Consider the following 24,107-nt stretch of genomic DNA (forward strand, 5'->3'; position numbering starts at 1 on the left):
TTCCAAACCCGCGACCTCTACCAACTAGAAGGACAAGGGCAGCAAATGCATGGGAACACCACCACCTGCAAGTTCCCCTTCAAGCCATACACCATCCTGAGTTGGAACTACATCGCCGTTCCTTCACTGTCGCTGGGTCATCCTGGACCTCCCTTCCTAACAGCACTGTGGGTATACTTACCCCAAATGGACTGCAGCGGTTCAAGAAGGCAGCTCACCACCACCTTCTCAAGGGCAATTAGGGATGGGCAATAAATGCTGGCCTGGCCAATGACACCCACATCCCATGAATGAATAAAAAAAAACATAGTCTGATGAACTCTCATCAGACAACATGGGCTTTTCTTGTTAATTTGCTTTGCAATACCAAGGTCCAAACTACTGCTGGCCACTTCAACTGTTTTGCAAGCTTTTCAAAAGAGATGAAACATGCTTCCACCATCCTCCTCATTGAACTTTTGTATCAATTGGGGGAACCTTAAGAGAACAGCACTCGAACCTGAGCTAGGGGTAGTTCCCTCACTAGCGGTGCATTCACTGGGTACATTGGGTCTTCCCCTAGTTTGTTTTTAGCTGCCTTAACCCTCTTTCTTCCTTCTCCTTCTGGAAAGCTCTTTCTTTCTCCCTTTCCTGAAATTCTCTCTCCTCCCTCAGTTCTTGGAATTCTCTCTCCCTTTCTTTTTCTTGGAATTTTAGCTTAGTCTCGCTGTATCTTGGTTAATGTTACTTGTCTTTGTGGATTACAAGCCACGAGAGAGTGTAAGAGCTGTGTGGAGCCATGCCAGCAAAAAAAATTCTTGGAAAGCAGATTTTTAATTTATTTTGTGCAATAAGGCTACACAATCCTCTAAGGTTGGATTTTCTTAATGAGAAAGCAAACTCCACCAATGGATTTGTATATTAATTTCTTTCTTTTATCTCCATTTAATTATTGAGAATGCTGCATTTTGTAGTTCTCTGGCCAGAATCTTCGAGTTCACCAATATATGCCACTTACATCAGAGCATATGAACATTAGAAATAGGAGCAGGAGTAAGCCATAAAGCCCATTCAGCTGGCTTCGCCATTCAGTAAGATCATGGCTGACTGTCCACCTCAACTTCATCTTCCCATGCTGTTCACATATTCCTCGATTCCCTGAGTGATCAATAATCTATCGATCGCAGTCTTGAATATACTCAATGACTGAGCAACCATAGCCTTCTGGGGTAGAGAATTCCAAAGATTCCCAGCCCCCTGAGTGAAGAAATTTCTCCTCATCTCAAACTTAAATGGCCGACCCCTTATCTTGAGATTATGGTCCCGAGTTCTAGACTCTCTAGCCAGGGAAAACAGCCTCTCAGCATCTATATATTGATGTAACATTGCATCCCTTTCTGTTTTGTTGACTTGTTGAATTTTGAATTGTATTTATGAATGATATATTGCACACCTAGATGCTAATAAAACACAAGTTTCTACATTCTTATGTTAAATTTCACCAAATTTCAGTTCAGCTCAGTTGGTGGCACTCTTCCTCCTGAGTCATTGGTTCAAGCCCCACTCAAGGCCCTGAGCACATTTATCTAGGTTGACACTTCAATACAGTACTGAGGTATTTGGATGAGATGTTAAATTAGGCCCATCTGCCTGCTGAGGTGGACAGAAGAGACCTCATAGCATTAGTTGTAGAACAGGGCATTCTTCTAGTGTCCTGGCCACAATTGCTCCCACATTAACTGGTTATTCATGCATTCACTGTTTGTGGGACCATGCTGTGAGCCAACTGGCTGCCATGTTTGCCCACATAACAAAAGTGGCCTCACTTTAAAAGTCATCTATTGGCTGTAAAGCAATTTGAGATGTCTTAAGATAGGTATTCTTATAAATTCGCTATTTCTTCTTTTATTAAACAGAAAAAAAATTACCCTTTCTGCATTCTTGGCTGTTATCATGTGACTTTCATAATATTGATATTTGGTTCGTACATCTGTAATAAATTTTAAAAAGCTATATTCAGTACAGATTTATATTACAGTGAAAAAAGATTGGCAAGTTCATTCTGTATCAGAATTAAAGAAGGCATAAGATATTTAATTCGCTTCTAAAAAGTCTGATGTGCAAAATTTTGCAATGTATAGTAACAGATCACCCATGGCATTGCTCATGGTTAATAACTATAAGCTGTAGGTAAACTAATATCTATGAATTATCATATTTGTTGCTGGTTGTCTTTTTTTTAAAAACACCCAAAGCACAAACCTGTTTAACACTTGTGCCGATTCTTTTTATGGAAGAAGTATTTGGAGGTGTGCACTAGACACCAGACTCTCATATTACTAGCAGATCTCCTTTGGGATTGCTCATTGTGATGTGGCTGATGGACTGGTTTATAACAACAGTGTCATACCATATAACACATAATATATCACCTAGGCTACTGGTTTACATGACAAGTCAATTTGATTTTATTACATGATAGTCTGGGAGTTTTACACGTGCTTGGGCATTAGATTCCACCGCTATGTCCCTTATTCTGTGAAAGTAAACACATAGGCCTGAATTTTCTTGTTCACGGTGAAATCCTGCCACAGGGACCAAAAGCGAGGAGCCAAAATCTCTTCGGCTAGCGGTGGGTCCCTGGACAGCAGCCAATTAAGAGGCTTCCCCCAGCTTCTGGCTCAGAGGCTAGCAGCATGGCAGCCTCAGCAGCGCTACCGCTAGCTGTGGCCAGTGTTGAGGCTTCAGCTCCAGGGAGAGGGCACCTCAATGGCAGGTCGCTGTTTAGGACAGGCAAGTTGGGTTGGGGACTGTTGGGGACAAGCAATCAGGCCCTGATGATGGTGTGGGGGGTGGGAGGGAGAAGGGCATGCTATACCAGTAGTACTGTTGTTGCGGGATTGGCAATTGAGCCTGGAGGCCACTCCAAGGTCTGTGGAGTGCCATTAAGGAGACCCCCCCCCCCCACCGCCCATCCGAAGCCTGCTGGGAGGCTGCCGGGGTTTACCTGGTGATTGCTCTACGCAGCAATGGGCCCACACAATGTGGGAAAATTGCCCACAGAGGTGAGAAATGGCCCTTAACTGGCCACTTCTCAATAGGGCATCAGGCGGGCGGCCATGCTGCCACGATTCCCGCCACCATGCCATTTTGGCAGCAGCAGGAAGATGTCAGACTCCCCTCCCAATGTCCTCCCCCGTCGTATTCCCAGCCCTCTGGCCTCTCAGCTCACCTCCAATAGGCCGGGAAAATTCAGCCCATAGTCTTTCTTATTTATATATGCCAGCAGATCTCTGCTCAAGGTCAGATAGAACTGTGTCATGTAAAAACGTGACTGGGAAAGTGTGACACTTACATGAAGTTTATGCCATTGCAACAAAAATGAAATATTTGCATCTAGTTTAGACTTAGTGACTATGCCTTCAAATCCAGTTACTGAGCATAAACGGTTCAAGAAAACAGCTGCAGTTCATATACATATACGGAGCTTATTTTAATGCATGCTGGAGAGAGGGATTCAAAGTTGCATGATTGTTTCAGTTTATATTTGATTGAATTGTTTCTTTTAAAAATTTGACAGCTGGAATATTTAAAATTCAGGATATCCTAATTTCCTTTTTCCAGGATATGAAAAGAGCAATTCCGTTCAAATAAATGGTTCAGTTTGAAAATCTCATTTTGAAAGTACGAATTAGTTTAAAAGTCCAGAAAAGAGAAAGAAATCCATTTTCATTTCCAAGCACTGCTGTGGATTAATTAGGCTCCATCTGTGATAAGAAATTCAAGGAAATTATTTAAAAATAATTTACAAAGAGGTAGTTTAGTTCTTAGGACTAGAACCATTTTATTATACTGTCCATTTGAAGCATTTGTGGAAAGATGTCCACTGTAAATATATTGTATGATTGCATGACTGTGACTTATGTGGGTGTTCATCTTTTGTAAAATAATTCACTTAATACTTTAAACTTCAAACAAGGTTTCAAGTAATTCTTTACCACTTTCTTAGACTAAAGGAAAGACTTTATGACAATTACCAGACAGGGCTTACAACTCATTTCCCTGGCATGTTACTGAAAATCTTCCCAGAATTTGAAGGTATACGAAAGTATCCATGAGAGTGATCTTAACATACAAGGACTGAAATAATTTAGGGTAAGAAGTTTAAAGAAAGATCCAAACACATGCAGCCATTCTTAAGGCATTTAACATATTAAAGATAAATATGCCTAAATGGAATTACTTCCGTGGAGGGTGCTGGGGTCTGTAGTTACAATCATTAAGCATCGTACTTAGCAGAGACTGGAACAAAAACAAAATTCAACAACACAATTAGCCTGAAAGCTGATCACACACAATGACACCAATATTAGAATGTAAACATATTCCGAGTGAATCACATTAGCCCATAACAACTCTAGTACACCTCCTTCTCTGTTTGCTGGAAGTGGAAGCCATATATACCTCACTGAAGAAACCATCTGAAGAACAATTAGATTTGGAAAACGGTTTTAAATATACCTGGGAATGAGTATTTACGATAACAATTTACCCCATCTCACTCTCTAAATTAAGGTTCCCAAGTCTTTTCTGAGGTGATTGGCTAAGCTACCTAGAACCATAAAAACATAGAACCATAGAAAAATTACGGCACAGAAGGAGGCCATTCAGCCCGTTGTGACTGTGCCGGCTGAAAAAACTAGCCGCACAATCTAATCTCACCTTCCAGTACCTGGTCCATAGCCTTGCAGGTTACAGCACTTCAGGTGCATGTGCAGGTACCTTTTCAAAGAATCGAAGGTTTCTTCCTCCACCACCATTCCTGGCAGTGAATTCCAGACACCCACCACCCTCTGGGTGCAAAAGGTTTTCTTCATGCTCCCTCTAATCCTTCTATCAATCTGTATCCCTGGTAATTGACCTCTCTGCTAGGGGAAACAAGTCTTTCCTGTCTACTCTATCTAGGCCCCTCATAATTTTGTACACCTCTATTAAGTCATCCCTCAGCCTCCTCTGTTCTAAGGAAAACAACCCTAGCCTATCCAATCTTTGCTCATAGCTGCAACTTTCAAGCCCTGGCAACATTCTTGTAAATCTCCTCTGTACTCTCTCCAGAGCAATTATGTCCTTTCTGTAATGTGGTGACCAGAACTGTACGCAATACTCCAGCTGTGGCCTAACCTGTGTTTTATACAGTTCCAGCATTACCTCCCTGCTTTTGTTTTCTATACCTCAGCCAATAAAGGAAAACATTCCATATGCCTTTTTCACCACTCTATCTACCTGTCCTGCCACCTGTGGACATACACTCCAAGGTCTCTCACTTCTTCTACCCCTCTCATTATCTTCCCATTTATTGTGTATTCCCTCACTTTATTTGCCCTCCCCAAATGCATTACCTCACATTTCTCTGGATTGAATTCCATTTGCCACTTTTCCGCCCACTCCACCAAACCATTGATATCATACCGGAGTCTATGACTATCCTTAGAGATACAGCACTGAAACAGGCCCTTCGGCCCACCGAGTCTGTGCCGACCATCAACCACCCATTTATACTAATCCTACACTAATCCCATATTCCTATCACATCCCCACCTGTCCCTATATTTCCCTCCCACCTACCTATACTAGGGGAAATTTATAATGGCCAATTTACCTACCAACCTGCAAGTCTTTTGGCTGTGGGAGGAAACCGGAGCACCCAGAGAAAACCCACGCGGACACAGGGAGAACTTGCAAACTCCACACAGGCAGTACCCAGAATTGAACCCGGGTCGCTGGAGCTGTGAGGCTGCGGTGCTAACCACTGCGCCACTGTGCCGCCCACTAAAGGACTTCACTATGAACTACACAGACAATTTTTGTGTCATCAGCAAATTTCCCAATCATGCCTCTCACATTTAAGTCCAAATCATTAATGTATACCACAAACAGCAAGGGACCCAACACTGAACCCTGTGGAACGCTACTGGAAACAGCTTTCCATTCGCAAAAACTTCCATCGACTACAACCCTTTGTTTCCTGTCCCTGAGCCAATTCTGGATCCAACCTGCCACATTCCCCTGTATCCGATGGGCTTTCAATTTACTGATCAGTCTGCCACGCGGGACTTTGTCAAACGCCTTACTAAAATCCATGTAGACCAGATCCACTGCACTACCCTCATCAATCCTCCTTGTTACTTCCTCAAAAAACTCAATTAAGTTAGTAAGACATGATAGAAACATAGAAAATAAGAGCAGGAGTAGGCCATTCAGCCTTTCGAGCCTGCTCCGCCATTCATTATGATCATGGCTGATCATCCAACTCAGTAGCCTGTTCCGGCTTTCGCTCCATACTCTTTGATCCCTTTAGACCCAAGAGCTATATCCAACTCCTTTTTGAAAACATACAATGTTTTGGCCTCAACTGCTTTCTGTGGTAGTGAATTCCACAGGCTCACCACTGTCTGGGTGAAGAAATTTCTCCTCATCTCAGTCCTGAAAGGTTTACCCCGTATCCTTAGACTATGACCCCTGGTTCTGGACTCCTCTAACTCTCTCTGATCTTCCCCTAACAAATCCAAGTTGACTATACCTGATTAATCTGTGCCTAAGTGACAGTTTATCCTGTCCCTCAGAATTGATTCTAACAATTTACCCACCACTGAGGTCAGACTGACCAGCCTGTAATTATTTGGCCTATCCCTCGCACCCTTTTTAAACAATGGTACAACGTTCACAGACCTCCAATCGTCTGGTACCTTGCCTGTATCTAGCGAGGATTTGAAGATGATCCTCAGCACATCTGCTATTTCCTCCCTGGCTTCCTTTAACAATCTTGGATGCAATCCATCCGGCCCTGGCGATTTATCCACTTTCAAGGATGTCAGACCCTCTAGTACTTCCTCTCTCATTATGCTTATCGTATCCAATATTTCACACTCCTCTTTCACTTCAATGTCTGCATCAACTCTCTCCTTTTTGTGAAGACAGAGACAATAAACTCATTGAGAAACCTGCCCGAATCTTCTGCATCCATACATAAGTTCCCTTGTACATCTCTGATAGGCCCTACCCTTTCCTTAGTTATCCTGTTGCTCTTAATGTAACCATAAAACATCTTCGGGTTTTCCTTGATTTTACCTGCCAATAATTTTTCATGTCCTCTCTTTGCTTTTCTAATTTCCTTTTTTACTTCACCCCTGCATGTTCTATACTTCTCTAGGCTTTCTCAAGAATTAAGATTTTTGTGATCGTTTTAAGCTTTCTTTTTCTGCTTTAACTTACCCTGTAAGCTGCTAGATAACCAGGGGGCTCTAGATATGGCAGTACCACCCTTTATCTTTGTGGGGACATGCCTACACTGTGCCTGTAGTATCTCGTTTTTGAATGCCTCCCACTGGTTTGCCACAGATTTTCCTTCAAGTAGCTGTATCCAGTCCACTTTCACCAAGTCATCTCTCAGTTTCGTAAAATTTGCCTTCCCCCAATTTAGAACTTTTACTCCTGTTTTATCTTTGTCCTTTTCCATGATTATGTTAAAACTAACTGTATTATGGTCACTATCTCCAAAATGGTCACTCACTGTTATTCATCCACTTGCCCAGCTTTATTATTGAAGACTAAATCTAGAATTGTGCCCCCTCTTGTTGGACTTGTTACGTGCTGGCTAAAAAAGATCTCTTGAATGCAGTTCAAGAATTTTGCCCCCTCTGTGCCCTTCACACTGTTTGTATCCCAGTTGATATTGGGGTAGTTGAAATCCCCAACTATTATTGCCCCTATAGTTTTTGCACTCAGAAATTTGCTGACAGATTTGTTCTTCCATCTCCCTCTCAGTATTTGGGGGTCTACAGTACACTCCTAGTAGTGTGGCTGCCCCTTTTTTTATTTCTAAGCTCCACCCATATGGCCTCATTTGATGATTCATTTAGCATATCATCCCTCCTTGAAGCTGCTATTGATTCCTTAACTAATAATGCTAAATCCCCTCCTTTTTTATCTCCCTCTCTATCCTGCCTGAAAACTCTACATCCGGGGATGTTGAGCTGCCATTCTTGCCCCTCTTTAAGCTAAGTTTCTGTTATAGCAATGATATTGTGTTGCGATGTGTCAATCTGTGCCTTCAGCTCATCGGCTTTAATTTACTATACTCCTTGCATTTAAATAAATACCCTTTAATAGTGCCAAATTCCTGTGCTGCGCACTTATTAACCTTTGTTTCTTCTGTCTTTCAGAGTTACTCGCTAACTTTCTACCTCCTGTTCCTGCCCTGAAACTGTCCTATCTAAGATTGTGCTCAGGTTCCCATCCCCTTGCCAAACTTGTTTAAACCATCCCCAACAGCACTATCAAACCTTCCTGCAAGAATATTTGTCCCAAGACCTAAGAATAAGGCAACTATGAAATTACGATTTTTATTTCCACAATAACATGTCTCATTGTCCATGTGCCAAAAGGTCTGTTTCTGACACCATGATTATCTTTTGAGTTACAGGATTAAAATTCAATTTTAGAAAATGTACAATAATAAATGCACGATATTATTACTATTATGTCAAGCAAACACCCCACCTGCCAAGAATGAGGCATATTAGTTTTGTCATATGAACTTTGATTTTAAACTGTTGCTGGAGTAAAGAAATGACTTGTTAAAAAAAAAATCATCAGACACTTGGCTGGAAGGACTTTTGCATACTAAAAGACGCTGCTTGTGGAGACAAAGTACTATTCCCTGTTCCAATTAACTCAAATGGATTTTGATCACAAGACATTGAAGGTAAGGAAGAGCATTCCAGAGACTGCTAAGGTGATACAATCCACAAAAGCCAGAACTGGTTAAACCAGCTGGTCACATGACTAACTGGCTGGTCCAGGTTTTTTTGAACTAGCCACAGAGAGTTTGAACTCAGAAAGACTGTTCGCTCCTGGACTGAGAAGACCTCTCCTGTCTGCTCCCATCTCTTTCTCACGGAACCCCAAATCCACTGAAGAAGTGAACCTCAAGGGAGAAAAGTCTCCTACATCAAACAAGGTTTAAGAAGAATACTGGGCCCCATAGAAAGGCAGGATCCCCCTACAATCAAGGACTCTACAGTGAACTCAAAGAACAGTAACCTACACCATCTTCAGATATGGCCTCAAACTTTTCCACTTTATTTCTTCTGCTCTTTTCTGTCTCTATCTGCATGTGTGTATTGCATATGTATGCTAGCGGCGCGTCGTGCAGAGATGTTAACCGCATTAGAGTTTAAGTTTAATTAAGTTCAACCTTTCTTCTTTAAACCTAAGAAAACCTGTTTGGTTGGTTTATTTGCCTTATAATTGGAAAGCAGTGAACAAGGATTCACCAAGGGGGAGCTAAAAAACACAGTGTGTTTAAAATTAAACCCTGTTACAGCAAGACCAGGTGAAGGCTGAGAGGGAACACTAGACCCCTTTCTTAACTGGTCGTTACAGAAATTTTGGTGCTACTGTCCTGGATTTTACGCACAAACGAAAGAAATTGGAAGTGGGAAGCCAAATTGTTCCCAATCAAAAAAGAGCTAGATTTCAATACAGGTTTTCTTGTGGTTGTGTGTGTTTGAATATTAACATGTCTGCAACTAAAGCTAGTAGCTCCCCAAGCCAGGGGGAAGTAACTTGGGATAAGTTAAAAGCACTATCTATGGAGGTGCTGAGAAAAATGGCTAAGCAGTGTGGGATTGCTGTCCATGCCAAGGCTAGAAAGTCTGAACTCCTAAGACTAGTGGCGAACCATTTTTCCCTTGAAACTGAAGAAGCAGAATAGAGTCATAGAGTTATACAGCACAAAAACAGACCCTTCGGCCCATCGTGTCTGTGCCGGCCATCAAGCACCTAACTATTCTATTGCCATTTTCCAGCACTTGGCCCATAGCCTTGTATGCTATGGCATTTCATGTGCTCATCTTCTTAAATGTTTTGAAGATTCCTGCCTCTACCACCTCTTCAAGCAGTGCGTTCCAGATTCCAACCACCCCCGGGTGAAAATTTTTTTTCTCAAATCCCCTCTAAACCTTCTGCCCCTTACCTTAAATCTATGCCCCCTGGTTATTGACCTCTCCACTAAGGGAAAAAGTTTCTTCCTATCTAACCGATCAATGCCCCTCATAATTTTGTATACCTCAATCATGTCCCCCCTCAGCCTTCTCTGCTCGAAGGAAAACATCCCCAGCCTTTTCAGTCTCTCTTCATAGCTGAAATGTTCCAGCTCAGGCAACATCCTGGTGAATCTCCTCTGCACCCTCTCCAGTGCAATCACATCCTTCCTATAGTGTGGTACCCAGAACTGTACACAGTACTCCAGCTGTGGCCGAACTAGCATTTTATACACCTTGATCATAACCTCCCTGCTCTTATATTCTATGCCTCAGCTAATAAAGGCAAGTATCCCATATGCCTTCCTAACCACCTTATCTACCTGTGCTGCTGCCTTCAATGATCTATGGACAAGTACACAAAGGTCCCTCTAACCCTCTGTACTTCCTAGGGACCTACCATCCATTGTATATTCCCTGGCCTTGTTAGTCCTCCCTAAATGCATCACCTCACACTTCGCAGGATTAAATTCCATTTGCCACAGCTCCGCCCATCTTACCATCCCATCCATATCATCCTGTAAGCTAAGGCTTTCCTCCTCACTATTTACGACACCACCAATTTTCGTGTCATCTGCAAACTTACTGATCATACCTCCTGTATTCACGTCTAAATCATTAATGTACACTACAAACAGCAAGGGTCCCAGCACTGATCCCTGCAGTACACCACTGGTCACAGGCTTCCACTTGCAAAAACAACAGTCGACCATCACCCTCTGACTCCTGCCACTAAGCCAATTTTGGATCCAATTTACCAAATTGCCCTCGATCCCATGGGCTCTTACCTTCTTAACCAATTTCCCATGCGGGACCTTATCAAAAGCCTTACTAAAGTCCATGTAGACTACATCAACTGCTTTACCCTCTTCTGCACATCTGGTCACCGCCTCAAAAAATTCAACCAAGTTTGTTAGACATGATCTCCCCCTGACAAAGCCATGTTGACTATCCCTGATTAATCCCTGCCTCTCCAAGTGGAGATTAATCCTGTCCCTCAGAATTTTTTCCAATTGTTTCCCTACCACTGACTCACCGGCCTGTAATTACCTGGTTTATCCCGACTACCCTTCTTGAATAATGGTACCACATTCGCTGTCCTCCAATCCTCTGGTACCTCTCCTCTGGCCAGAGAGGATTTGAAAATTTGTGTCAGAGCCCCTGCTATCCCCTCCCTTACCTCACATAGCAGCCTGGGATACATCTCATCTGGGCCTGGGGATTTTTCCACTTGTAAGCCCATTAAAACAGCTAATACTTCCTCCCTTTCAATGCTAATTTATTCAAGTAGATCACAATCCCCCTCCCTGATCTCTACCCCTACATAGTCCTTCTCCATAGTGAACACAGATGAAAAGTAATCATTTAAAGCCTCACCTAAGTCCTCCAGCTCCACACACAGATTGCCACTTTGGTCCCTAATGGGCCCTATTCTTTCCCTGGTTATCCTCTTGCCCTTAATATACTTATAAAACGCCTTAGGATTTTCCTTTATCCTGCACGCCAGTGTTTTTTCACGGTCCCTCTTCGCTCTCCTAATTACTTTTTTTTTTAAGTACCCCCCTACACTTTCTGTACTCCTCTAATGCTTCCGCTGTTTTCAGCGCTCTGAATCTGCCATCAGCCTCCTTTTTTTTCTCCTGATCCAATCCTTTATATCCTTTGACATCCAGGGTTCCCTGGACTTGTTCGTCTTACCCTTCACCTTAACGGGTACATGGTGGCTCTGAACTATTTCCACTTTGAATGACTGCCACTGGTCTGATGTAGACTTTTTTTACAAGTATCTGCTCCCAGTCCACTTTGGCCAGATCCTGCTTTATCATATTAAAATCAGCCTTCCCCAATTCAGTACTTTTATTTCCGGTCCCTCTTTGTCTTTTTCCATAACTATCTTAAGTCTTACAGTGTTATGATCACTATCCCCGAAATGCTCCCCCACTGACACTTCTACTACTTGTCTGGCTTCATTCCCTAGGATTAGGTACAGTACTGCCTCATCTCATAGGACCTTCTACGTACTGGCACAAAAAGCTCTCCTGTATGCATTTTAAGAATTCCGCCCCCTTTAAGCCTTTTGCACCAAGACTATCCCAGTTGATATTGGGGAAGTTGAAATCCCGTACTATTATTACCCCATTATTTTTACACCTCTGAGATTTGCCTACATATCTGCTTCTCTATCTCCCCCTGTCTGTAGTACACTCCCAGCAAAGTGATTGCCCTCTTTTTGTTTTTAAGTTCTACCCATATGGTCTCATTTGAGGAACCTTCTAAGATATCATCCCTCCTTACTGCCGTAATTGACTCCTTGATCAACAGTGCAATGCCACCTCCTCTTTTACACCCGCCCCGTCACGCCTGAAGATTCTATACCCTGGAATGTTGAGTTGCCAGTCCTGCCCCTCCCTCAACCATGTCTCTGTGATAGCAATAATGTCATAATGCCATGTACTAATCAATGCCCTCAATTCATCTGCCTTACTAGTAAGACTCCTTGCATTAAAATAGATGCAATCCAGCCTTGCATTTTTCACTTGTGCCTTAACAGGTCTATATTTTCTCTGCCTTCCAGACTTTTAAAAAAAATGTATTCATGGGAAATGGGCATCACTGGCCATCCAGCATTTATTGCCCATCCCTAATTGCCCTTGAGAAGGTGGTGGTGAGCTGCCTTCTTGGACCGCTGCAGTCCATTTGGAGTAGGTATACCCAGTTTTTATTGACTTCGTAGCGGTTAGGTACAACTGAGTGAGTGGCTTGCTAGGCCATTTCAGAGGGCACGTAAGAGTTAACCACATTGCTGTGGGTCTGGAGTCACATGTAGGCCAGACCACGTAAGTACAGCAGATTTCCTTCCCTAAAAGGACATTAATGAACCAGATGGGTTTTTACAACAATCAACAATGGTTTCATGGCCATCATTTGACTAGCTTTTAATTCCAGATTTATTAATTAAATTAAAATTCCACCTTCTGCTATGGTGGGATTCGAACCCATGTCCCCAGGGAAATACCCTGGGTCTCTGGGTTACTAGTCCAATGACAATACCACTACACCACTGCCTACCCTAAACAGTTTCTCTTCTATATTTGACTGTGCACCACCCCCTACTGTACCTCCACTCTGTATCCCATCCCACTGCCAAATTAATTTAAACCCGCCCCCCCAACAGCACTAGCAAACCTCCCAGCAAGGATGTTGGTCCCGTTCCGGTTCAGGTGCAACCTGCCCAACTTGTACAGACCCCATCTTTGCCACTCTTTTTCACCCCTTCCTGTGCAGCAGAGCCATTCAAGATGCCACGAACTTGGCTGTTGCTGCTTTTCCCTGGGAAGCCATTCCCCCCCAACAGTATTCAAAGTGAAGTTTCTGTCTGAGAGGGGGATGGTCACAGGGGACTCCTGCACTACCTGCCTGCGCCTACTACTCCTTCTGGTGTTCACCCATCCCTTTTCTACCTCTGCAGCCATTACCTGCGGTGTGAGCATCTCGCTAAACATGCTATCCACGACATCCTCAGCATCGTGGATGCTACAGTGAATCCATCCGCAGCTCCAGCTGCGCAATGCGGTCAGCCAGTAGCTGCAGCTGGACACACTTCCTGTACACATGGTCGCCAGGGACACTAGAAGTGTCCCTGATTTCCCACATATCGCAGGAGGTGCTTGTCACGGGGCTGAGCTCTCCTGCCATGACTGAGCCTTAGATTAAGCTCCTTAGTTACTCCCTTTAATTTAGAGTACTAATTACACTATGGACCTTATTCCACTCCAAATACTACCTACTCAATCTAAAATCCCTACCTTTACTTTTACTTCAGCAATTGAAAGTAGTAAAAAAAAAGGGTAGAAATACCCACCTGTTCCTACTTACCAATCAGCTGCCTCCCCTTGCAACGCGTCACTTTCTGAACTGTGATGTCAGTCGTGGAACTTTCTCGCTGTCCCTGTGAGAGTGTGTGAAAGTATGCCTTTTTTAAGCCGCTGGAACTCCCGCTCGCCGGTGCCTGTCTCCTTGCAGGTCTGCCTTGGTCTCGCTCAGGGTTAGAAGCGGACTCCAAGAGGGTATTATAAGCAAAGATACAACTGGAACAGAGGAAACTTGAATGTGAGGAAAGGGAAAAAGAGAGAGTGAGAGGCAGGAGGGGGAGAAAGAAAGAGCCTTCCAGAAGGAATGTGAAGAAAAAGAGAGGAAAGAGAGAAAGCAAGAGAGGAGACAGAAAGAGAAAGAAACTTCTAGAAAGAATGCGAAGAGAGAGAGCTGAAGTGGCTTGAGTTAACTAGGGGGCGACAGAGTAACCCCAGTGAAAGCATGGCCAATGTGCAGCAGCGTAATTCATGGGCTGGGTACAGAATTGTTAAAACTATCTCAACTAAACCCAAAATTCAATGGGGGAGACGTAGAAACATTTTTTGAGTCCTTTGAGAAATTGGCAAGGCAGCTAAAATAGCCAGCTGAGACTTGGTCTCTCTTATTACAAAGCAAGTTAACTGGAAAAGACCATGAGATTTATTCCCTGTTGCCAGATGAGAGTTCATCAAATTATGAACTGAGAAAAAATGCTATCCTCTGGGCATATGAATTAGTACCCGAAGCCTATCGTCAAAAGTTTAAAACTCTCAAGAAGCAAGCTAATCAAACTTATCTGAAGTAAAAGCAAAATACTGCGGATGCTGGAAATCTGAAATAAAAACAAGAAATGCTGGAATCACTCAGCAGGTCTGGCAGCATCTGTGGAAAGAGAAGCAGAGTCAACGTTTCGGGTCAGTGACCCTTCTTCGGACCCTTCCGAAGAAGGGTCACTGACCCGAAACGTTGACTCTGCTTCTCTTTCCACAGATGCTGCCAGACCTGCTGAGTGATTCCAGCATTTCTTGTTTTTATTATCTGAAGTAAAGCCTGGCTACCTGACCCGAACCCAATTAGACCCAACTACATGTGTCAGGTTTGGGTCAAAATTCCGAGTCCAGCATTCGGGCTCGGGTCGGGTCGGGTCGGGCTGGGCTGGACACTGCTTCCAGGAAGTCAAGGGATCAGGCTTACCGATGATTCCCCACAACTCCAGCTGCAGGAATAGCCTGCTGCCCGAACAGATGAAGGAGATTCGTGTTGAGTCGGGTCGGGCATGAAAAAAAATTAAAGGGCTCGGGCTCAGGTCGGCGGTGGTCTGGTCAGGCCCGGGTCGGGTTTTAATTTTATACCCGAGTCAGGCTTTAATCTGAAGTTTGAAAGAAGTAAGCAGCTAGCTTTTGACTAGTGGCTGAGTGCTCTTAAAGTACAACTCAGTTATGAGAATCTTAGAGAAGTATTCTGTTAGAGGTATTTAAACACTCTCTCCCACTCTCCATAAAGACCCATGTAGAGAAGCAGTGGGTTCAGAGAGCTCGGCAAGTGGCCGTTCTGACTGATGAGTTTGCTTTAATCTATAAGTCGGTTTCTCGGGGGAAAACCTTTTCTAATCACCCCCACAAATCCAAAAAGGACAAAGGGTGGGAAGGTGATAGGAGCTCGAGCAATTGTGGAAGAGAAATAAAAGGAGACACGGGGGCCCTCCTCTTCCGGGAAGTCACGGGATCAGGCTTACCGATGATTCCCCACAACTCCAGCTGCAGGAATAGCCTGCTGCCTGAACAGATGAAGGAGATTAGTGTTGTGTTGTGTCGGGTCGGGTCGGGTCAGGCGTGAAAAAAAGTAAAGGGCTTGGGTCGGGTTTTAATTTTACACCTGAGCCAGGCTTTAATCTGAAGTTTGAAAGAAGTAAGCAGCTGGCTTTTGACCAGTGGCTGAGGGCTCTTAAAGTACAACTCAGTTATGAGAATTTCAAAAAGGAAGGTGATTTGGGCAGGAGTGAGACCCGGAGACCTGTGTGCTTCCATTGTAATAAGGCAGGTCATCTAAGGGCTGACTGCTGGTAACTAAAGGGAAAACCTGTCGGACTAATCAGGGCACATCCGCTCAGTGAATAAGGGACCCTGATGGAAAGCACAGCCGAACAAGCTGTGGCTTTGACTGCACAGGAAGCTTACAGATGCAAGTGCAGGAAAAGGTAATAGCATTCCTGAAGGTTATCAGGGTTTTTGTGCGAAGGGAAAGTAACCCCATACCCCTTGAGTGGGACAAGCAAGCCCACGGTAATTCTCAGGGACACAGGGGCCACTAGATCCCTTTTACTGGGAAAAGGCCTGACCTTTCCCCCAGAGAGTACAGTGAACACCAGAATGGTGGTGAATGGTATTGGAGGACAGTGTATGCCCGTACCTGTACACCGGGTGCACCTGGAGTGCGATCTAATTTCAGGACCGGTGACCGTAGGGATTGTCCCTAGTTTGACTGTGGATGGGGTTGACCCACTCCTAGGTAATGATCTGGTGGGGGTGAAGGTGGTAGCCCCCCCCCGTAGTGAAAGAATGACCGCAGGAGGTCAGAGAAACAGGGCAGTGGCAGGAGACAGTCCCCTGCAGTTTCCCTGAATGTGTAATGAATCAGGTCATGATCAAACCAGCTCCCCAGAGGAGACTGCATTGGCACTGCAGGCAGATGACCATGAGGTCTGTCTATCTGAAATGTTCTTTTGAAAGTTAGAAGACCCAGGGAATGAGTTAAATAAATCTTTCCTAGCTGATGCTCAGCGAGCTGACCCAGAATTGAGAGAGTTAGCACAGGTTGCCCAGTTTGGAATTGAAGCAGAGGGAGTCCTGATTGCTACTATTTAAAGAATGGAGATACTGATGAGGGAATGGTAGGACCTGATAGGAAGGAGTAGACAGTAGTTCACTAGCTAGTGGTGCCGCAGAGGTACCGGAGAGAAATATTAAGAAGAACCCACAAGACTACAGTAGCTGCACATGCTGGTATACAAAAGACCAAATCCCGCATAAGACAGCTGTTTAACTGGCCAAAACGCCACAAAGCTGTGGCAGAGTACTGCAGGAGTTGCCACATGTGCCAGGTTGAGGGGAAACCCCAACCTAGAGTGAAACCTGCAGCCCTAAGTCCTGTACCAGTGTTAGGAGGACCCTCCAGCAGAGGGCTGGTGAACTGTAAGGGACCCCCGCTGAGAACAAAAGGGAACAGGCAGGCACAAGGCTGGCAAAAGTTTAGAAAGGGAAGGGGAAAAAGCGACCAAGAGGACAGTTTACAGGAAGTCCAGGAGGAATCCCGGATGACAACCCCTAATGTCTGGTCAGCCAACCCCGAAAAATGTGAAAAGTTAGACCCCACGTCCTCCTATGTAAATGCAGACTCTAGAAGCACTCCACCAGAGTTGCTAACAGCATTTACAGGAACCTGCAGAGCCAAAGAAAGACCTCTTGGGGACAGAGAAACCCGTGAGGGTGATGCCTCACCAGTCGAAGTGCCACAGGGGAGTGTAGTAGAGTCTGCACAAATACCTGCAGGCAGGAGTGTCCCAGAGTACAAAGGAGAGATTAGCAAAGAATCTTCCCCCACAGTGAGAAAAGAAAGAAAACGACCCAACCCCCTATAGTTAAAAGCCTTTCCATGATTCAGCAAAGCACTGAAATAGAGTTCAGGATAGATCCGTCCACTACTGACTGTCCGGAGAAAAAAAAAATTCCAACTTATGGATAATTAAATCTAACCGCAACCCCCTCCCTTTTTCAGACCTCAACAGGAACAAAGACCCTAGGCAGTCATGGAAATGGGCAAACTGAAGAAAGACCACCCCAAAGAACTACATGTTTATTGGGATGCCAAAAAAGGGGTAGTTAAATCAGCAATGGCACCAAGAAAAGACAGGCTGTAATAAGTTTGGGGATTTATGAATGAATGCGAGAGAGAGAGAGAGCATGCTTTTCTCCCTGTGTTATATTTTCTCTCTCAACTCTTTTAATGAAATGCTGTTTTTAAAAATCACATTTCATTCCACTGGGCGTGGAGATGTATTAGAGTTTAAGTTTAATAAATTTGAACCTTTCTTCTTTAAACCTAAGAAAACCCGTTTGGCTGTTTCTTTGCCTTATAATTGGAAAGCAGTGAACAAGGATTCGCCAAATGGGTGTGTTTAAAATTAAAATTAAACCCTGTTACAGTAAGGCCAGGTGAAGGCTGAGCAGGAACTCTAGACCCCTTTCTCACTGGGTCATAACAATTACAATATAGCCAGAGCAAAGAATTGTTATAGATAGATCTTGTTTCACTACCTTGATTGAGTGCGTTCATGAAATAACTCACAAGGTTAATGAGGGTAGTACGATTGGTGTTGTTTCTATTAAAAAAAAATCCAGAAGGCATTTGATAAAGTATTGCGTAACAGACTTGTTAGTAAAGTTGAAGCCCGTGGGATTAAAGGGGCAGTAACTGTGCAGGTGCAAAACTGGCTAAGAAAGAGACAGAGTAGAGAATAGAGGTGAGTAGTTGTTTTTCAGATTGGAGGAAAGTGTGCAGTAGTGTTCCCCAGAGGTTGGTGTTGGGATCACTCCTCTTTTTAATGGCCTAGACTTGAGTATACAGGGCATTACTTCAATGTGTACAGATGACACGAAACTCACTAATGTAGTAAACAATGAGGAGCACAGTAACAGTCTTTAGGAGGACAAAGACTGGTTAAATGGGCAGACACATGGCAGATGAAATTTAAAATACTGATAAATTTTAGTAGGAAGAATGAGGAGAGGCAACATAAACCAAATGGTACAATTTTAAAGGCGTTGCAAGAACAGAGGAACCGAGTATGTCTTTAATGGTGGCAGGAGAAGTTAAAAAGGCTGTTAAAAAGACATACTGGATCCTGGCTTTATAACTTGCATAAAAAAACAAGGGAGTTATGATAAAGCTTTATAAAACGGTAGACGGGCCCCAGACTGAGTTTTACTGCTACTTCTGGATGCAACACTTTAGGAAGAATGTTAAGGTTGTAGGGAAGGTGCAGAAGAAATTTACTAGAATGGTACCAGGGTTGAAAAATTCAGTTTTATGGAGAGACTGGAGAAACTTGGGTAGTTCTCCTCAGAGCAGACAAGGCTAAGGTGAGATTTGATAGACGTGTTCAAAATTTTGATAGGTTAAATAAAGGAGAAACTTGCAGAAGGGTAGTAACCAAAGAATTTAAGGGAATTGGGAAAAGAACCAGAGGCGATAAGAAGAAACAATTTTCCACACAGGAAGTTATGATCTGGAATGCACTGCCTCAACGGGCAGTGGAAGCAGATTCAATAGTAACTTTCAAAAAGGGAATTGGATAAGTACTTTAAGGGAAAATTTGCAAGGCTAAGGGGAAAGAGCAGGGGAGTGAGACTAATTGGATAGCTTTCAAAGAGCTGACAGGCAGGATGGGCTGAATGGTCTTCTCTGTGTATCAATCTATGATACAGTTACAGACAACACATCTTGGTAAATATATTGTTTAGTTTGATGGGAGCATGGGCCAATTTTACCATCCTACAGTCTTGGGAACAACCATTAATTAATTAATGTATTTATTGTTCTAATTGCACTTAGTGGGCAGAATTTTACCGACCACCCCCCACCCCCGACATCAGGGGTCATGGCAAGGGGTGGGGTGGGTGGCGCTGGCTGGAAAATGCCTTCGGGAGACACCTGCCACACGCTCGATGCCGGGAAGGCCCAGCCCCATATTGCTCACGGTGGCGAGGCCATGTGGCGGCCCCCCCTGCTGCTCGGCAGCGGGGGCAGAATTTAAATATGTTAACCAATGCAAATTAATGAATTAATGACTTATCCGATCCCACCAACCATCCCGCTCCGATATTGTGGTCGGTGGCCGGCACTCCCACACCTTCGGATCTCCATCCGAAGGAATAGCTCCCTCTTTCCCTTATACTGGTGCCAGTGCCACCTGAATTGAAACCCATCCGGAGATCCGTTGCAAGACACTAGCAGGGGGGGGGGGGGGGGGGGAGGCGGTAAGTATTTCAGTGTGTGGGGGGGGGGGGGGGGGGGACCAAGGTCAAACTAATATGAATGGTGTAGGGGATGGTGGGAAGGGTGAAAAAGGAAAGTTTGTGAATTTGTGGGAGGGGGGAGGTCAGGTACACATGATCAGTATTTTGGAGGGGAGAGAGGGCAAGGAATGAGCTGTCTAATTATTGGAGGGGGGGGGGGAAGAGGGGCTAAAAACATTTATTTTTTAAAAAATTAAATTTAAAATGAATATAACTTTAAAAATTCAAAATAAATGTAAGGGCTTGAAGCCCTTTAAAAATGGCATTGGCATCTGCACAATGGCACTGGACATCATTGCTGGAGACAGACCGCCCACCCCCTCCATGTCATCGGGGGTGGCGGTCTGCCACGGCCATTTAAATGAGCTGCCGCGTTTAATATCGCGGCGGCTCCATGTCGAATGATCCGTGTGGGCAGATGGCCATAGTTTATGTCCATCGCCTAGCTCGGTGGCGGACATGCAAAGTCCAGGCCAGTAAAACCAATAGGTACATAACAGCTCCAATAAAACTTTTGCCTAGTTTGGTTACTTACTATGCAGTTTTGGATCTAAAGGAGTATGAGCAGCTTGGGACTAAATTAAAAAGGACAACCACAAAGGTAATAATCTCTGGATTGCTACCTGAGCCATAAGTAAATTGGCATAGGGTAAATAAGATCAGAGAGTTGAGTGCGTGGCTCAAAGATTGGTGTGTGAGGAATGGGTTTCAATTCAGGAGGCATGGCACCAGTACAAGGGAAAGAGGGAGCTATTCCCTCGAAAAGGATAGGAAGAAAGGAAAAGGAGGTGGTGTAATCCGTTATTAAGGGATGAGATCAGTTCAGTAGTATAGGCTTCACTTGAATCATACTGGGACCAATTTCCTGGCCAATCAAATAACTAGGGCTGTAGTAAAGGCTTTAAACTAAATCACATGGGGGTAGGGTTCAGGTGAGGGAAATGTAGAAATTTAAAGAGAAAGGACAAGGCAATAGTGCAGGGTAGAGATTTGGGTGATGCTAACCAGAGTGCAACAGGAAGGGACCGAGCGTACAAATATAAGATTGCATCAGCAAATAGGGTCAGAGTAGGGAAAAATGGTGAAAAAAAACAGCTTTTTATCTGAATTCATGCAGCATTTGTAACAAAATAGATGAATTGATGGCACAAATAGAAATAATCGGGTATCATCTGATAGCCATGACAGAGACATGGTTGCAAAGTGACCAAAACTAGGAACTGAATATTCAAGGATATTTAACATTTCAAAAGGATAGGAAGAAAGGAAAAGGAGGTAGTGTAATCTGTTAATAAAGGATGAGATCTGTACTGTAGTGAGAAATGATCATGGCTTGGAAGATCAAGATATAGAATCAGTTTGGTTGGAGATAAGAAATAGCAAGGGAAAGAAGTCACTGGTGGGACTAATTTAAAGGCCCCGTAACAGTAGCCACACTGTAGGACAGAGTACAAATTAAGAAATAATGGGGGCTTGTATGAAAGGTACTGCAATAATCGTGGGTGATTTTAATCTTCATAGATTGGATGAATCAAATTGGCAAAGGAAGCCTGGAGGAGGAGTTCATTGAGTGTATTCTGGACAGTTTCCAAGAACAATACATTCTGGAACCACCCAGGGAACAGGCAATTTTAGACCTAGTAACGTGTAATGAGACAAGATCAATTAATGATCTCATAGTAAACATCCTCCAGTCAAGAGTGAGCATAACATGATAAACTGAATGTGAAATTCTAAAGGTGATAAACTTGGATCTGAAACCAGTGTCTTAAAATTAAACAAAGGTAATTAAAAAGTATGAAGACTTAGCTAAAGTAGACTGTGAAAATAGGTTAAAAGGTAAGATGGTAGATGAGCAATGGTAGACATTTAAGGAGATATTTCATAACTCTCAATAAAGATATATTCCATTGAGAAAGAAAGATTTTACAAGAAGGATGAACCATCCGTGGTTAACTAAGTAAGTTAAGGATGGTATCAAATTGAGAGAAAAGGCATACAATGCAGCGAAGATTAGTGGTAGGCCAGAAGATTGGGAGAATTTTAAAAACCAGCAAAGGATGACTAAAAAAAATAAAAAATAAAAATATTAGAATGAGAGTAAACTAGCAAGAAATAAAAAAAAGTAAGAGCTTCAACAAGTATATAAAATAGAAGAGAGTAGCTAAAGTAAACCTGCATTCAGGGAAAGGCCATATGCCATGGGCCTCATTCATCCAGGCTTCGGGGATCCCATTGAAGACGAAGCGCAGAAGAGCAAGATGGTGGGCCAGGCACCTGCCACAGCACCGCAATGACCTATGAGCACACAGGTGTATCAGGAGCGGCCTCCAGATGGCAGAGAAGGGAGCAGAGGGGAGAGAAAGGGAGCTGCTCTATGCAGAACGAGGTACCCTCCAGAGAGGGTCTACAGGTTGAGGCTCAACTACCTGCAAATGTCTGAGAGGCAGTGCCAACGAAGACTCCGCCACTCCAGGGGGTCGTCACAGATCATTGTGTCATGATACAGAACGTTGTGCACCGACTGCTTGGTGGGAATCTGATGCCAATGGCCCTGAAGGTCACCGCAGTGCTGAACATCTATATCTCTGTGGATCATTCCAGGGATCCACTGGGTACATAAGTGGTATCTCACAATCAACGGCCCATTGGTGCATCAAGGAGGTCACCAGTGCCCTTTTCAGGAGGACCAGCAACTATGTGTGCTTCAGTACGGATTTCAACTCTCAGACCGAGAGGGTAATTGGGTTCGGGGCCATTGCTAGATTTCCCCAGGTGCAAGGTGTCATCGACAGCAGGCATGTGGCCATCAAGGCTCAAAGAGAGAAAAAAGTTCCTACAAGGTTTAAGAAGAATACTGGGCCCCAACGAAACGCAAGACCATATCTTCAGTCAAGGATCATAGCGAGCTCAAAAAACAGTAACAAGATATTGCCTCATTGTCCCTATTTAGGGGCAGAAAAGAGCAGAAGAAAAGATAAGTAGAACAGGACGTAGTAGAACGTAGGAGCTTTTCTCTCTCTGAGTTTACGTGTCTTCAATGGTTTCCAAAGCTGGTGAGAGCAAGATGAGGGTAAACAGGAGAGGAGGTAATTCTTGCTTCAGTTTCAAGAAATATGTTCACTCCATGAGCACAGGGCTTTGTCTGTGTTCAAAATCCTTTGTTGTAAATTCAAATTCTCAGCAACAGCCAGTTAGTCATGTGACTAAAACTGGCCTGACCACTTCTTCTGTAGTTCCTTGTGAGTACAGGAGTAAAGAAGTCTTGCTGCAATTGTATGGAGCCTTGGTGAGACTGCACCTGCAGTATCGTGTAGTTTGGCCTCCTCATCCAAGGAAGGATATACTTGCCATAGAGGGAGTGCAACAGATGTTCACCAGACTAATTCCTGGAATGGCGGGATTGCCTTATGAGGAGAGATTGAAGAAACTGGCCTGTATTCTCTGGAGTTTCGAAGAATGAGAGGTGATGTCAATGAAATTTACAAAATCTTACAGGATGTGACACAGTGGATGTAGATAGGAAATTTTCTCTGCCCAGTGAGTCTAGAACCAGAAGATAGTGTAAGAACAAGGGGTTGGCCATTTAAGCCTGAGATGGGGAGGAATTTCTTCACTCAGAGAGTGGTGAATCTTTGGAATTTTCTACCCCAGAGGACTGTGGAAGTGCAATCATTGAGCATGTTCAAGACAGAAATCGATAGCTATCTGGATACTATTGACATCAAGGGATATGGGGAAAGTGGCATTGAGGTTGATGATCAGCCATGATTTAATTGAATGGCGGAGCAGGCCTAACAGGCTGAATGTTCCTATGTTCTCCTTATTTACTCTGTTTCTACTGGCAAGACGGTCAGTAACCAAAAGATACAGATTTAAGGTAATTATCAAAAGAACCAGAGGGGAGATGAGGAAACTTTTTTTGTGCAGAGAGTGTTATGGAACGCACAGCCTGAAAGGGTGGTGGAAGCAGATTCAATAGTAACTTTGAAAAGACAATTGGAAAAATACTTGTATGGCAAAAATTTGTAGGGCTTTGAGGAAAGGGCAGGGGAGTGGCACTAATTGGATAGCTCTTTCAAAGATGTCATGGACTGTA

The 24,107-nt window shown here is 43.8% G+C and overlaps 1 protein-coding gene across 1 annotated transcript in view; it reads right to left on the reverse strand.

Moving 5' to 3' along the window:
• The window catches only part of styxl1 (serine/threonine/tyrosine interacting-like 1), a 62,881-nt gene that overhangs the window by 34,614 nt on the left and 4,160 nt on the right, over positions 1-24,107 (reverse strand). The window contains exon 2 of the mRNA XM_068009921.1: positions 1,908-1,969. Coding sequence (XP_067866022.1) covers positions 1,908-1,969 — 62 coding nt within the window. The remainder of the gene's footprint in view (positions 1-1,907; positions 1,970-24,107) is intronic.

The sequence above is a fragment of the Heterodontus francisci genome, chromosome 30 (assembly GCF_036365525.1).
Source record: "Heterodontus francisci isolate sHetFra1 chromosome 30, sHetFra1.hap1, whole genome shotgun sequence".
Lineage (NCBI taxonomy): Eukaryota > Metazoa > Chordata > Chondrichthyes > Heterodontiformes > Heterodontidae > Heterodontus > Heterodontus francisci.